The sequence below is a fragment of the Ovis aries genome, chromosome 7 (assembly GCF_016772045.2).
Source record: "Ovis aries strain OAR_USU_Benz2616 breed Rambouillet chromosome 7, ARS-UI_Ramb_v3.0, whole genome shotgun sequence".
NCBI lineage: Eukaryota > Metazoa > Chordata > Mammalia > Artiodactyla > Bovidae > Ovis > Ovis aries.
The window spans coordinates 4,098,049-4,113,981 of record NC_056060.1 but is presented as its reverse complement, the minus strand read 5'-3'; the positions used below and the strand labels follow the sequence as shown (position 1 = coordinate 4,113,981).

The following is a 15,933-nucleotide window of genomic DNA, read 5'->3' as shown; positions in this document are numbered from 1 at the left end:
TATTATAAAAATGTCAGTTAAGTCAATGATAATAAATTCTTGATTATTTTGGAAATGGCTGGAATTGCATGAGACGGAGCACTCTCAGGAGCTGTAAATAGCTCGAGCCTCTTTGAAGGACGATGTGACAGTATTTTACATACTGTAATGTGGGCATACTTTTTATAGCAATCAGTTATCCTCTAAAAATACTTATTTGACGGGGAGGGATAGATTGGGAGTTGGGCATTGACATGTACGTACTGCAAAATAAATAGGCAACAGGGACCTACTGTATAGCACAGGGGACTCTGCTTGATATTATATAATAACCTGAATATGAGAAGAATTTGAAAAAGAATGAGGTGAGGTGAGGTGAAGTCGCTCAGTCGTGTCCAACTCTTTGCGACCCTGTGGACTGTAACCTACTAGGCTTCTCCGTCCATGGGATTCTCCAGGCAAGAATACTGGAGTGGGTTGCCATTTCCTTCTCCAGGGGATCTTCCCGACCCAGGGATCGAAGCGGGGTCTCCCGCATTGGAGGCAGCCGCTTTAACCTCTGAGCCACCAGGGAAGCCTGGAAAAAGAAGAGATACATGTATGTTTGTAACTGAATCACTTTGTTGTACACCTGAGAGCAGCACAATAGTGTTAATCGATGATAGTCTAATATAAAATGAAAATTAAAAAATAAAATAAAAACACTTACTTGAGCATCCAAAAATATGCAAAGATAGTTACTATAGCATTGCATCTATTGAAAGGTTCATCAGTTGGAGAATTAATGATTTAGGGTAGCATTAGACAACAAAATGCCATGTAGCCATACAAAGAATGAAGTACCATATGTATGTTGATATGGAAAGTTAATTACAACATATTGTTAAAGAAAAAGTACAAGTCACAGAAAACATATGTGATATAGAAGTTTTTTGGAAAAAAATAATATTTAAGGTATGTATGCTTAGGAAAAAATCTGAGATAAAATCTCAATCATAAAAATTTACTTTTTAAAAGAACATTTTTTTCTTATCTTTTAGGCTGAGAAATGTTTTTTAATTAAGAGAACATTCTAATTTTCTACCTAATTTTTACTTCTTAGTCATAATAAAATATGATGTAATTTTTCCCTTGTTTTTTTTTTTTTTTTTTACAGTTGTTGAAAAGCTCAGAGAAATGATGGAGGAAATTGAAAATGCAATTAACACTTTTAAGGAAGAGCAGAGGTTGATGTATGTTTTAAACACATTTTAATTTAAAATTATTTACCTTTATTTTTCAATAACTCTTTACTAGGTAGTTGTATGTAAACTATTTTATTGTTATAAATTTAATACTAGTCTTACACAAAAGCAATATAATACCTCTCTTTTGCTTTAGGTTTTAGACTGCTTTTCATGTTTAAAGTGAATTTTCATTTATATTTGGAGTCTATAAACTCTCAAGAGTTTGAAAGATTGTTTTTTCCTCTGAGGAAACTGTTTGAAGGCTTAGATTTATAAATGTTAATAATGTGAAGTGGAGAAGATATCAAATGAGTTGGGAATAATAAAATTTGAAGGAAAACAAAGGGCTAACATGGATTGGTTTGTATCTTATTTTTCAAAATTTTATTTTTAAAATTTTAGATATGAAGAGCTTATTAAAGAAGAGAAAACAACTAATAATGAGTTGAGTGCCATATCAAGAAAAATTGACACATGGGCTTTGGGTAATTCAGAAACAGAGAAGGCCTTCAGTGCAGCATCGAGCAAAGTTCCTGTGGACAAAGTCACACCAAGTGCTCTTCCAGAAGAAGTGGTAGAGTTTGAAACGTTCCTCCAGCAGACAGGAGGGCGCCAGGGGGGCTGGGATGATTATGACCACCAGAACTTTGTGAAGATGAGAACCAAGCATAAAGGGAAACCAGCGTTCATGGGAGAAGTTCTGGAGCACCTTCCCGGAAGAACACAGGATGAAGTTCAACAGCATGAGAAATGGTATCAAAAATTTCTGGCCCTAGAAGAAAGAAAAAAAGAGGTAATAAGAATTGTAATAGCTATTATTTACTATATATTTCTGTGTTCTAGGACTGTGCTACACTCTTCAACATATATATTATTAACTTTAGTGCAACCCTATGAAATATGTTAACGATTTCCCCCCATCTCATAGCAGGTGAAACTGAGGCATTGAGAAGTTAAGTCATTTTAGTGGAACTATAGTTGACATAGTTGGGACTTCCCTGGTGGCTCAGAGGGTAAAGCGTCTGCCTGGAATGCAGGAGACCTGGGTTTGATCCCTGAGTTGGGAAAATCCCCTGGAGAAGGAAATGGCAACCCACTCCAGTACTTTTGCCTGGAGAATCCCATGGAGGGAGGAGCCTGGTAGGCTACAGTCCATGGGGTCACAAAGAGCTGGACACGACTGGGTGACTTCACTTCACTTAATAGTTGACATACTCAACATCCAGCATAATCTACTCTAAGAAATAATACAGTGAGTCAGAAAACATCTGACAGTGGTCAACATTCTCTGTCAACTGGAAATAGGAAATTCAGATTTAACCAGGCTTTTGATAAAAGTCATCATACTGGTGAAGTCCACATTATTTTCAACAGAAAATAAAGAGGGCAGTGGGAAAAAAAAATTCTTTGACTCAAAAGTTTCTAAATAGTTTTGGAACTTTAGTTGCACTACTTATTTTAAAAGACTCAAAGTTTTAGCAACCCCAGAGTACAAAGTAACTCTTAATTGTAGCAAATACCTAAAAGGTCCCATTTTCACAAAAATGTTACTGTGGCTCTGGTTTAGATTAGGATTCCTCAACACTGGCATTCGTGACTGTTTGGACTGGATAGTTCTTTACTGTGAGGGCTGTCTTGTGCACTGTAGGGTGGTTAGCACCATCCTTGACCTCCACCCAGGAGATGCTGGTAGCACCACCTTAAATATGGTGATCAAAATATCTGTAGACATTACTAGATGGCCTCTGGAGGGTAGAAATTGCCCCTGGTCAAGAACCATAGGCTTAGATAGTCCTAAGTTGTTGTTGTTGTTTTTTTTTTTTTTTTGTAGACATGAGTGCAATAAATTTTAATTCAATTTGGTTTGACAAGAAAGGTATGACGGTTCAGCAGACAACATACCCAAAAAGGAGCATTAAAGAAATACTTGATTCTACATATAAAGTATTAGAGGAAATAGCTCGTGGTTTGTTGTTGCTATTGTTTCTCTCCAAAATAAGTTGAATGTTCATAAGGTCGACACTTAAAACCTTAAGAAAACATTTTGAAGCATAAGTCATTAAAAAAAATAACAGTCTAATAATTATTTGCACTTCCCTGGTGGCTCAGACGGTAAAGCATCTGCCTGCAATGTGGGAGACACAGGTTCAGTCCCTGGGTCAGGAAGGAAGTGGCTATCCAGTCCAGTATTCTTGCCTGGAAAATCCCATGGATGGAGGAACCTGGTAGGCTACAGTCCATGGGGTCACAAGAGTTGGACACTACTGAGTGACTTCACACACAAGAATTATTTGGGATTTTTTTCCAGGGGCCAGCAAAGTAGTCTGAGGACTAGCAAAGTCAGCATCACCTGGGAACTTGTTAGAATTTAGCAGGGTCCAACCCCAGACCTAGTCTGAACTCAGGGAGTGGGGCCCCAAAATCTGAGTTTAAATAAAGCCTCTAGGTTATTCTGTTAACAAGCTCAAGTTTCAGAACCACCTGTCTAGGGTAAAGGAACAGACAGTGTTGCTTAACTGTGCTTCTTGTGATAAAGGTAAACCACCTAGATTCTGGCTTTCTCTTCTTGTTCCCAGCCACTCTATGTCCTGATCCCTAATGACTGATTGAATGTCGGGGTGATATAGGAAAGAGTGTGAAAGAGAAGATGTCATTTACTAAAGCAGGACATGTTTGAGAAGTGGGAAGTTTGGGAGTATAGCATCAGGAATGCAGTTTTGTATTTTGGGGTTTTTTTTTTTGGCTGCACCCTGCGGCATGCAGGATACTAAGTTCCCTGAGCAGGATCAAACCCATGCCCCCTGCAGTGAAAGCGTGGAGTCTTAACCACTGGGTGGCCAGGCAGGTCCAGAAATGCATTTTAAATCTGTTGGATTGAGAAGGTTGAGTAGAAAAGTTACCATTACTATCCCCACTTCCTTTAACATATCCCACGTTTTGCCTAAATGAACATACTTCTTTTCAGACGCTCCATGACCTTTCTGGTCCACGTCCTCTTGCTGATCTTGTTCTCACTTTCTGGAACCTCCTCCTTTCTTCCACCCTCCACTGCTAACTCACCTACATCTGCCCAGACCATCTGCTGCTTCCTTTTGCCTGCTCACCCCTCAGAATTTCACTAGCACTTGTTTAGATGTCTTGTGTGATATGCAATGGCGTGTTCTAAAATATGTTCTAGTATTTATGCGCATGTCTTATCTCACCTAGAGCAGTGCTGGTCAAACTTGGTCCATGGACTGGATGTTAGTTTGCAAACTATTTCTGGTCTTCAATGAGTTATTGTGATTATACAAGAATCAGCTACCCAGTAAGCATGCTATTTTGGAGAAGGCAGTGGCACCCCACTCCAGTACTCTTGCCTGGAAAATCCCATGGATGCAGGAGCCTGGTGGGCTGCAGTCCATGGGGTCGTGAAGAGCTGGACACGACTGAGTGACTTCACTTTCACTCTTCACTTTCATGCATTGGAGAAGGAAATGGCAACCCACTCCAGTGTTCTTGCCTGGAGAATCCCAGGGACGGGGGAGCCTGGTGGGCTGCCGTCTATGGGGTCGCACAGAGTCAGACACGACTGACATGACTTAGCAGCAGCAGCAGCAAGCATGTTATTTAGTTCAAGTGACTGTTTTCTCATAGAAAACTCCCTCGTTGAAAGACGCAGTGCATTGCTTTGCCTTCCGGCACGAATTCCTGATACTGTTGTGGACTGGGGCTTTGAGTGGCACTGGCCTAGATGGCATTTGGTATTGTTTAAGCACCTGTGGTTCCTATTCACAGTGTCTTGCGTATCGTACATGCAGCATAAGCATGTATTTCATGAAAGTGGATGATATATCATGAGGAACTTCAGGGGAAAGTAATTCCGTTTCCTTTATGGCATAGAAAAGGCCGCTAGAATTTTGAATAATCTTTACATACCCACATATAAAGATATGAAGCTATTTTCCTTTTTTTTTTTTTTAATACTTTTGAAGCACTGTGTGCCAGGCACTGACTCATTTAAACTTCAGAACAACCCTGTTTGAGAAATGCTACCTACCACTTACAGATGAGCAAAATGAGGACAGAGACATGTAACGACTCATCCAAGGTTACACCTAGTAAATGGCAAAGCCAGGATTTGGTCCCAGATACCTGGCTTCAGAGCACATATCCTCACTTACCTCACTTTTAACTCCTTTTCTGAATTTGACCAGAGATGGGTCACTCAGAAGGGATTATAAGCCTAGAAAGAGAATTTGGAAACAAGTGAAATGATCAGAGGAAAGGACTGTTTCCCCCTGAACATCAAGGAAGGAGGTAAAGGGGAGGAGGAGACTTCATGAGGTGCAGTCCTTGTGTACCTGGTGATTCAAAGAGGAAGAGAAAGGCCAATGGAAAGGCCGTTATTTAGTGTTTTAAAAGATACATTAAATTTTTTACAAAGAGAAGTAGAAAAAAATTGCATTGGTTTAAAAAACCACTTTTCAAACCTAAGCAACAAGCATACTGCAGTCACTATGTAGAAAGAGATACAGATTTGAGGTTGTATTTTAAAATTCTTTTGGCGGGAATTCCCTGGCAATCCAGTGGTGAAGACTTGGTGCTTTCACTGTTGAGGCCCAGGTTTGGTCACTGGTTGGGGAACTAAGATGCCACATGCTTCACGGTGCAGCCAAATAAAAATAAAAAATAAAATGCTTTTGGTTATTAAAAAAATTTTTTTCTTGCTGTTGTTTTTTAACCACATAGTCTATTCAGCATTGGAAAACCAAAAAGCAGCAAAAAAAGGAGGAAATTTTCAAATTAAAGGGAAAAGACAGCATACAAGTACTTTCTCATAGTAAACAGGAAGATAACCAAAAACAAAAAGAAGAACAAAGAAAGAAGCAAAAATTGGCCATTGAAGCTTGGAAAAAGCAGAGAAGTATAGAAATGTCAATGAAAAATGCTTCCCAGTTAAAAGAGGAGGAAGAGAAAGAGAAAAAGCAGCAGAGAGAGCGTCAGCGCCAGTGTAAACTAAAATTGCTGCTGGAGACTTACACCCAACAGAAGAAAGAACAGGAAGAATTTTTGAGACTTGAAAAGGAGATACGGGAAAAGACAGAAAAGGCAGAAAAAAGGAAAACTGCTGCTGATGAAATTTCCAGGTTTCAAGAAAGAGTGAGTAAATACATTTCCTGAATAATTTTTCAGTGATACACATGGAAGTATTACTTCCAGGCTCAATTCAGCAAAAATTAATTGAGTGCTTCTTATGTATCTGGCCTGGACCTAGCTTTAGTACTCCAAAATAAGTAGGCTGTGCTCCCTGCTTTCCAGTAGGTTATAGTCTAGTGGGAATGACTGGTGTGCAAATAGGGGACTTCGCTGTGATACGGTAAACAGTGTGGCGCTTGAGGTGCGGACAGACAGCTTGGGGAGGTGGAACGCATGGAGGGAAGCTCACCACGGCTGCGTGAGACAGGAGGCGACACTTGAGTCTTGAAAGAGAAGAAAGGGAAGGAAAGGGGAGCTCGCTTCCTAGCAGAGGGAACAGCATGAATGGGCAGCTTGGAGGAGTGTAACACTAGCTTACGGGGGAAACCGTAAACACTTCAGTATTCTTAGGGGGAGACGGAAGCCAGCAGGAGGCGAGGCTGGAAAGGCAGCCACAGTCCAGGCCACGAAGGTCTTGTCTGCTCTGCCAGACTGGCTGGGTTTTGCCCGTAGGCGATTTGCTTGCTTGGTCACTGTCCGGCTTCCTACCATAGTGTAAGCTCCATGAAGGCAGAGGTTTTGTCCTTTTTGTTCATGCTTTACCCTAGGGTCTAGCACCTTATACTCAGTATATACTTCAAGGAATCAAGGTTATTGCTGAGAGGTAGGATTATAGTGATTTTAAACAAATGTATACAAGAAAACTCCTAATCAAAGAAAGAAGTTGCAGTCTCATCAGATAGGGTGGAATTCAGTCCAAATATATTAAAGACAAGGAAGGGTACTTTAAAATGAAAAAGTACAAATGAGAGATAACTTAAGAATTGCATCAAAATATACATGCAAATATGGGCAACACTCATAAAGCAAAACATAAGGGAAGTGCAAAGAAAAATAATAAAAAATAATAGGCGTAACACATTACTAATGGTATTTCTTTTGGCTCATATATAAAAATAAAAATCTCCCTAAACAACCAAAGATCCAGTCCCCAAAAAGGCAAGCAAGTCACATAATAAAAGACTTAGAAAAAAAGAAAACCTTGTATCATACAGAAAGTATAATGCAAGAGATCTAAAACCAGACATCTCTATTGATAACTGAAAATTTTACCCATTAAAAGAAAGGAAGTTTTAGATTGACCCATAAAATAAAACAAACAGTTGAAAGAAAGTGATTCAGAAAGATGTGCATGTGTTATATTGATATTCAGAGAAAATAAAGCTCTTAGATTTTCTCTTTTTGGAAAAAGTTGATATTAAAGGTATATTGCTGTTAAGGTAATTTAATTTTACATGCAAGCAACTAAACTTTGAAACAAATTCTAGTTAATTTTACTTCTTAATGTTATCTTTTTTGTTGGTATATGTCTTTTAGGATTTACATAAACTTGAATTGAAAATTCTGAATAGACAATTAAAGGAAGATGAGAAGGCAGAAAAACAAAGAAAACTGGCAAAGTTAAAAGAAAAGGTACTCTACACTGAGATTAATTTATTTTCATTGTTATAATTCTTTTATTTGTAAGGATACAAACATAAAATCCAATTCTCTTTTATCTCCATCTCCTTTATTTCATACTTACTTATTTACCAATTACAAAGCAACTGTTTTAATTCTGCCATTTCACATTATAAGCACCTCGTGTTCTTGTACCCTGAATTCCTTCTCTCTTCCTGCTCTTCGTTCTTTTCTTCCTTCTTCCTATGTGAAAAAAAGTGAAAGTGTTAATTGCTCATTTATGTATAACTCTTTGCGACCCCATGGGCTGTGGCCCACAAGGCTCCTTTGTTCATGGAATTCTCCAGGCCAGAATACTGGAGTAGATAGCCTTTCCCTTCTCCAGGGGATCCTCCCAACCCAGAGATCGAACCCAGGTCTTCTGCATCACAGGTGGCTACTTTATTGTCTGAGCCACCAGAGAAGAAGCCCCCATTCTTCCTATATGAGCCTGTATTTTACATCTATAGCAGCTGTGAGCCGTGTTTAATTTCATTGGTGATAAAGATACTAGTGACTCTCACAGATGAAACAAAGGACTACTTACTGGTGGTTATTTATCTTAAATTTATTGTCCGTCATAGTTTGCTGAGTTATATTTCCCTCATGCTGCTGCTACTAAGTTGCATCAGTCGTGTCTGACTCTGGGCAGCCCCACAGACAGCAGCCCACCAGGCTCCCCGTCCCTGGGATTCTCCAGGCAAGAACACTGGAGTGGGTGGCCATTTCCTTCTCCAATGCGTGAAAGTGAAAAGTGAAGTCGCTTAGTCGTGTCCGACTTGCAGCCCCCCATGCTCCTCTGTCCATGGGATTTTCCAGGCAAGAGTTCTGGAGTGGGGTGCCATTGCCTTCTCCGACTTCCCTCATGAGAGAAATACAAAAAAATAACAGCGGAAGTAGAATACAGTAACTAGAAAAAATAAATTAACATTTTATTAGTAAATTGATGTAATCCAAATTTTATTTTAGCTGTATTAGCACAATTAGACGATTACTGAAGAGGTTATTAACAGTTTTATATCTGTCTAGGGAATATCAAGTATTTTTCTTAAACCTGCTTTCTGTTACTAAAGATCTTACAAGTACAAACTGAATAGTTCATATAAATTAACTGGCACTCATTTTCCTTCCGATTACAGGTTGAAAACAATGTTAGTAGAGATCCCTCTAGACTTTACAAACCTACCAAAGGTTGGGAAGAACGGACCAAAAAGATAGGACCAACAGGCTCTGGGCCACTTCTACATATCCCACATAGGTAAAGGAGGAGTTAGAATGGGTGTTCACTCTATAATAAGCTAATAAACTGTATATGAACTGTATATATTTTATGTAATTTATATATATTTTATAATAAAGTTTACTATAAACTTTTTAAAGAGTGTATAGATAAAACAAATCTATATACTTTTTAAAAGTTAACATTTAATCAAGACTTTAAAAAAATACCCTGTGTATTTATACTCTCTTTTCTTCTCCTTAGGGCTATTCCAACCTGGAGACAAGGAGTTTAGAAAATATGGGATCATGAAATTGGCATTCAGTTGATGAGAATGTTAGCATATGGAGTTATAGGAGGAGGGAATGACCATGTCCTTAGAATTTTATTAGCCTCTTCAGATTGATTATCGTGTTGCATGTGAATTGGCAGGTATTAAGTTCTACAATGCATTGTCGTTAGTATTTCTTGTTTATACTAAGAGGGTAATTAATATATGTTGGCCTGCTGATGTCAAAGTTCTTTGAATAAGTTTATGTTAGAAACAGTATTTTATTTAAATACTTAAAACATTTGAAAGATTTTTTTTTTGTCATGGCATGGCAAAATAAATTGAGACAATCATAGAGTGACATTTTTAAACCAAGATTTTGTACCATTTATAACTTGGAACTAAATTAACTTGAGTAACAAAAATTTTAAGTTTTTCTTTTGAGTTATGAAATAAGTTAGAACTTTTTCTAAGTTTAACAAATCGGTAATTTGTCAGTTACTACATTTTTGTGTAACAAATATTTTGTATTTGTTTGAAGCATGCTTTGTTTTATAAGGAAAATATTTATTTTAAAAATATACTTCTCACCTCCTATATATTCTGTTATTTGCATTATTGATACACAATCTTACTGGTCTCCTTCAGCTGTTTCACGTCTCCGTTCAGCCTTCCTGGGCCCACACGTTTGTAAACCTGTGTCCTTCTCATCTTCCTGGGCCCACACGTTTGTAAACCTGTGTCCTTCTTATCTTCTCGGCTGATGCAGTTTTCTTTGGGGCTTTGTTTGCCTCAAGATACCAAAGTTTTGTTTTTAACAGCATCAGAAGTAAGCTGACTTTAAAGGACTATGATATTTCTTAGTGGTATTTAAAATTTTTAAATTGGTAGACTAATACATTTGGTCAAAAGAGTCAGTTTTACAATTTCCAAACTTTTATAAATGAAAACACAATTTAACTTCATTCGACTCGATTTTATGAAAAAAATTTTTTTAAATCTTAGTTCCTAACTTTAAGTAGTTCCCACCATACAGGAAGGGCATCACATACATGATAAATGTAAGAAACTTCATTTCTTATAACTTTTATCTCAGAGTATGTTAATTATAATTTGATCATTTAGGTCAAATGATTTAGATACAAATTTACTAGGAGTAGTGTTTAAAACCTTTTCTTATTTCACAGTTAATATTCAAAGTAGATGGCTTCCAGATTTTGGAAACTGAATTCTACTTATACAATTCTTGGTTCAAAAAGAGAGAATCAATATAAAACACGGTTTCTCAGGAACGCCCATTTTATTTGTTGCACTTGTTCTCCATAACTTTTTAAAATGACTTGAGGTGGCTTAGAAATAAAATACAAGTAACAGGACAAGAGTATTTAAAACCAGAATTGAATAACAACAAGATAGAGCAAAGTAAAGGTTTCTTATGCATTGCTTTCTAACATGTTGCTTTTTTGTTGTGCACAAATACAGCTTTCTGTTTCCCGCATTTAAGGTAAGCCTATTGTATTGGGTGAGGTGATTCTTACAGTTTTTACTTAATTTTTTTTTAATAAAAGAAAGTATAGTATTTTGAAGAAACTTGTCCTTGTAGTTGTATCTGAAGTAAATAAGGAATTTATCATATGGATCCTTTGTATAAAGGATGTAGAGGAAACATATTGTCTTCAGTTACAGGCTCATGGAAAAGATGTCAAATAAACATTTCTTATACTGGATTAAGAAATTGAGGGAAAAACCACTAAAGGAAAAATGTCATAAAGCACCCACAATTCTACTACTCTAAAGGTAACTTCTCCTGAAAATATACCTACATATTTTAAGTAGCTATTCTTAGAGTACATTTTAGATACTATACTATTATCACTTAGCATTACATCACATACAATTTTTCTATGTTTCTATATAATTCAAACATTATCATTTAATAGCTAAATATTCAGTTTTATAGATACTCTGTCATTCCTATACTTTGAAGACTTGTGCTCTACATTTTTTAGCTAATAATGTGCAGTGACATTCTATGTGAAGGGTTAGATTCTGTGACATGTCTGTCAGAATTCTTGTATGGTCAGAATCACCCATGAAAAGGTGGGTGATTACTTACCTAGGAAGTATATTCTCTCTCAGTGAATCCACCATAGAAATATTTTCTCCATTTGGATCATATTAGTACTTCTTGAGCTGAAAATCAGATGAAATATTTTGCTTCTCGCTAAGAGCCAGGTTGAATAGACTTTCTGTCTGAGCTTTGAATAGCTTCAGCCATTTGGTGGTGTATCTGTGCAAGTGAGAAAAATCTTCATTGTAATCATGGAATGAAAACTCCTCTAGACTGGACATACCTATGGACAGTGACTCGTGGCCTCCATGTTTGTACAGAAGCACCAAGGACAGCCCTCTTCCCATACCTGGTAGTTTGTTAATGCAGTATTTGTTAAAGACATGTAGGAATACCTAGAATAATTAGTTACTAGTACCTAACATTCAGAAAACAAAGATCATGGCATCCAGTCCCATCACTTCATGGGAAATAGATGTGGAAACAGTGTCAGACTTTATTTTTTTGGGCTCCAAAATCACTGCAGATGGTGACTGCAGCCATGAAATTAAAAGACACTTACTCCTTAGAAGGAAAGTTATGACCAACCTAGATAGCATATTCAAAAGCAGAGACATTGCTTTGCCAACAAATGTCCGTCTAGTCAAGGCTATGGTTTTTCCAGTGGTCATATATGGATGTGAGAGTTGGACTGTGAAGAAAGCTGAGCGCCGAAGAATTTTGAACTGTGGTGTTGGAGAAGACTCTTGAGAGTCCCTTGGACTGCAAGGAGATCCAACCAGTCCATTCTGAAGGAGATCAGCCCTGGGATTTCTTTGGAAGGCATGATGCTAAAGCTGAAACTCCAGTACTTTGGCCACCTCATGAGAAGAGTTGACTCACTGGAAAGGAGTCTGATGCTGCCAGGGATTGGGGACAGGAGGAGAAGGGGACAACAGAGGATGAGATGGCTGGATGGCATCACTGACTCAATGGACGTGAGTCTGAGTGAATTCCGGGAGTTGGTGATGGACAGGGAGGCCTGGCATGCTGCGATTCATGGGGTTGCAGAGTCGGACACGACTGAGCGACTGAACTGAACTGAACATTATGCAGGGTGCTTTGGGTTGGTGAAAACTCCAGCCCACATGGTATGCTTTTTAAGAAATACATTTTCTAAGAAGGCTAACAAAATTATGCCCAAACTTGTATTAGCTGACTGTAAAAATCGAGTTCAGACCAGGTCCTTGCGTGGATATTTTCCCCTAAGACTACCTCATAAACTTTTAAAGGGAAGAATGTATGGCTGAAGCAACTGAAATCCCTCTTTTTGAAGAAAATTAAAAAGAAGCTTATGCTATTTCACCTTCTAGCATATGCAATGGCAACCCACTCCAGTACTCTTGCCTGGAAAATCCCATGGATGGAGGAGCCTGGTAGGCTGCAGTCCACGGGGTCGCACAGAGTCGGACACGACTGAGCGACTTAGCAGCAGCAGCATATGCATATTTGGAGAACACCTAGCGTTTATTTGCTCTTGCAAATTGATGCATTATTGATGCTGGATGACACACTGACTTAAAGAGTAAAATCTCTAGTCTCCTAAAAGAAAATGATACAAACCCTCGTATGCAAATCAGCAGTGGTGTGTGTGTCTGTGATACAAACCCTTATATGGGAATCAACAGTGGTGTGTGTGTGTGCGCGCGCGCACGCACATGCAATTCCTGGTATTCTAGAAGACTAGAAACATCTCTTGGTAGCGTTGATAATGATTTAATGAGCATTTAGTTATTTCTGTGTTAGTTTTGTAGATTTTCTCCATTCAGCTTAAAACTGTGGCCCTCCAAAAATGAATCTTTTGGCAACTCTATACTGACTTATTTCAGTTTTCGTATATACCATCTTAATGTTTCAGTTCAGTTCAGTCGCTCAGTCGTGTCCGACTCGTTGCGACCCCATGAATCGCAGCACGCCAGGCCTCCCTGTCCATCACCAACTCCCGGAGTTCACTCAGAGTCACGTCCACTGAGTCAGTGATGCCATCCAGCCATCTCATCCTCTGTTAGGGCCCTAATTTTTTCAAAACGACCTTGAAGCTATTGACCTTGCACTTCTTCCCCAAAATCGAACAAAGATAAAAGTTCTGGAAGGATTTGTCGGCTGAATTTTACAGGGTTTAAGAGGTGTTTCCAAAACTTTGGGCTTAGAGTACAAAAGGGCAAGATCTTGCCCCACCAAAGGGTAAATCTGAGGGAGAAATTGCCACGTAAGGCCTTCGGTTGACAGCATGTAATTTTAATCGTCAACTGGGGCGGGGGCGGACGCACGCCCCACCCTCCCCACGCACGCCCCCTCCCCACGCACGCCCCCTCCCCACGCACGCCCCCTCCCCACGCACGCCCCCTCCCCACGCACGCCCCCTCCCCACGCACGCCCCCTCCCCACGCACGCCCCCTCCCGAGGTGTCGCCCCTCGGTTTCCTTCGAACCGCGCGCCAACTGCTTCCGGGTCGCCGCGGACGTCGTTTCCGTAGCAGTATGGCGGCCACGGAGGATGAGCGGCTGGCGGGGAGCGGAGAGGGAGAGCGGTTGGATTTCCTGCGAGACCGGCACGTGCGGTTCTTCCAGCGCTGCCTCCAGGTTTTGCCTGAGCGCTACTCTTCTCTGGAGACCAGCAGGTAATTGGTAGCTCACAGTCAGCGGGGCCGACACGGGGCCCGGCCCCCCGAAAGGCGCTGCGGAGCTTGACGGCTTAGTGGGCACCCGCAGGGGGCTGCGCCGCCGCCCACTGGGCACTGCCTCGCCTCCCGGGCAGTGGTACAGTCCCCATTGCTCCCGCGAGCTAAGGCGAGAGGGCTGGGACGAGCTGGAAGTCGCGGGCTTTTGGAATCTTCAGGTTCCGCCCTTTTTCACTTCCCAACCATTTTTTTGTATCAACTTTGACCTGCTTCCCCGAGCCTGTGAGTCACTTGGCCTCACTTCTGAGTATAAAAAGAGCATTTGTTATCATATTTTAACTAATAATCTCCAGTGCTTCCCTTGCCTCCGTAAGGTCATTAACTCTTCCTTGAATGTCTATAAGGCATTCAACGGATAGGCGCGGCAGAGAGCCTCTAAGGTTTCCGTAGATAAGAACTTTGCAGGAATTCTAAGTCTAAGGATTGGCGTAAAAGGTAAAGTGCTGGTTGGAGCAACCTGTTAAAGTTTTATTTGCAGTAGCATTGTGAGTTGGGGTTGTCTGAGGACTGTGATCTGGCAGAAGCTAAGAAACTTAATTAGCCATTCAGAGTAGAAGTCGGGATGAGGAGAACGAGAGGAGGCGGCGATCTTTGCTCTGCATTGCTGTATTTCAAAGTGAGATTCCAAAGATCCCTTGGACTGGCTTGGAAGAGAAGGCAGATTGGTTTTGCCCTGATCTCTTTACATATTTTCTTAACTGAGCCTGGGGTTAAACGGTTTGACCGTTTCATGACTGGGTCAGTTTGGGAAGGTTTATAGATTACATACACGGTCAAGAAATATTGTATAGGTGCTGGAGGACAGCTGAACAAGACACTCAAACAGTTTCAATAGGGCTTTCAATAGGTTCCTAAACCAGATTTCCTTCAACTTTCCCTAGTCACCCTTTCCAAAAGAGACTACTTCCAGTCACCACCTGAAATTATATATTGATTGATTTGTTTAATATCTTTCACACAGGGTTGTAGACGTCAGGAAGGCACAGTTTTTGTCTTTCTTGTTTACTTCTATAACACCTGGACTGCTTCATCCAATTTGGTAGCCACATTTGGATATTTATATTTGAATCAAAGTTAAATAAAATTTAAGAATCACTTCCTCTGTTTGCAGTAGCTACCACACTTCAAGTGCTCAGTCACCACATCGGCCTATGGCTTTTGTTTGTGTTTCAACATTTCCGTCGTTTCAAAAAATCCTGCTGGACAGCATTGCACTGGATCCTTGACTAACCTGGCATAAAGGCAGACAATAAGTACATAATTTTGTTGAGTAATCATTCTGAGCTTAGCCCTGAAAGATGAGCAGATTTTTGCTAAAGAAGCAGTGAAGCATCATTTATATTCCTTTCTCCATCCATGTGCATTGTTTGACTAGTAGAGCCTATATCTTGGACCTAAATTAGCATTTCCAAAACTCGGTCAATTGATTGTGATGGTATGGGATGTTTAGAAATATACTGGTAAATCACATTTATAGTTTATGATGATTAATTTTATGTGAATTTAAGGCATTTGAATTAAAAATATCATCCTGTTTTGACTGTTGAACAGTTGAACTTTGTTGGTAGCTACCACAGGTCTGTGTTGCTTTTTCAAAATGCCACTGTGTTTGATCTCTTTAAAATTCAGCAAGGACAAAACCATATAGACTAATGTACGTTGGCTGCTGCTGCTAAGTCGCTTCAGTCGTGTCCGATTCTGTGCGACCCCATAGACAGCAACCTGCCAGGCTCCCCCATCCCTGGGATTCTCCAGGCAAGAATATTGGAG

The 15,933-nt window shown here is 39.8% G+C and overlaps 2 protein-coding genes and 1 long non-coding RNA gene across 5 annotated transcripts in view; 2 read left to right on the top strand and 1 right to left on the bottom strand.

Annotated features, from left to right (window-relative positions):
• The window catches only part of CCDC112 (coiled-coil domain containing 112), a 31,972-nt gene extending 21,009 nt beyond the window's left edge, over window positions 1–10,963 (top strand). Inside the window, exons 5-10 of the mRNA XM_027971452.3 lie at window positions 1,136–1,211; window positions 1,608–1,998; window positions 5,937–6,347; window positions 7,761–7,856; window positions 9,023–9,141; window positions 9,367–10,963. Of these exons, the coding sequence (XP_027827253.2) occupies window positions 1,136–1,211; window positions 1,608–1,998; window positions 5,937–6,347; window positions 7,761–7,856; window positions 9,023–9,141; window positions 9,367–9,397 (1,124 nt within the window). The 3' untranslated portion in view covers window positions 9,398–10,963. The remainder of the gene's footprint in view (window positions 1–1,135; window positions 1,212–1,607; window positions 1,999–5,936; window positions 6,348–7,760; window positions 7,857–9,022; window positions 9,142–9,366) is intronic.
• On the bottom strand, window positions 1,563–13,770 carry LOC105612984 (uncharacterized). Of its 3 annotated transcripts, none has more exons than XR_006060277.2 (4): window positions 11,490–13,770; window positions 7,969–8,087; window positions 5,369–5,430; window positions 1,563–1,977 (listed from the first exon to the last, which is right to left on the bottom strand). It is a non-coding gene; the product is annotated as an uncharacterized LOC105612984 (long non-coding RNA). The 3 variants fall into 3 exon arrangements; XR_006060276.2 differs by lacking the exon at window positions 11,490–13,770 and adding an exon at window positions 8,431–9,027; XR_009601394.1 differs by lacking the exon at window positions 11,490–13,770 and adding an exon at window positions 8,431–9,027 and having other exon boundaries at window positions 5,369–8,087.
• A 185-nt stretch (window positions 13,771–13,955) lies between these two features.
• Window positions 13,956–15,933, top strand: part of PGGT1B (protein geranylgeranyltransferase type I subunit beta) — a 58,713-nt gene continuing 56,735 nt past the window's right edge. Inside the window, exon 1 of the mRNA XM_015096697.4 lies at window positions 13,956–14,103. Within this exon, the coding sequence (XP_014952183.2) occupies window positions 13,964–14,103 (140 nt within the window). The 5' untranslated portion in view covers window positions 13,956–13,963. The remainder of the gene's footprint in view (window positions 14,104–15,933) is intronic.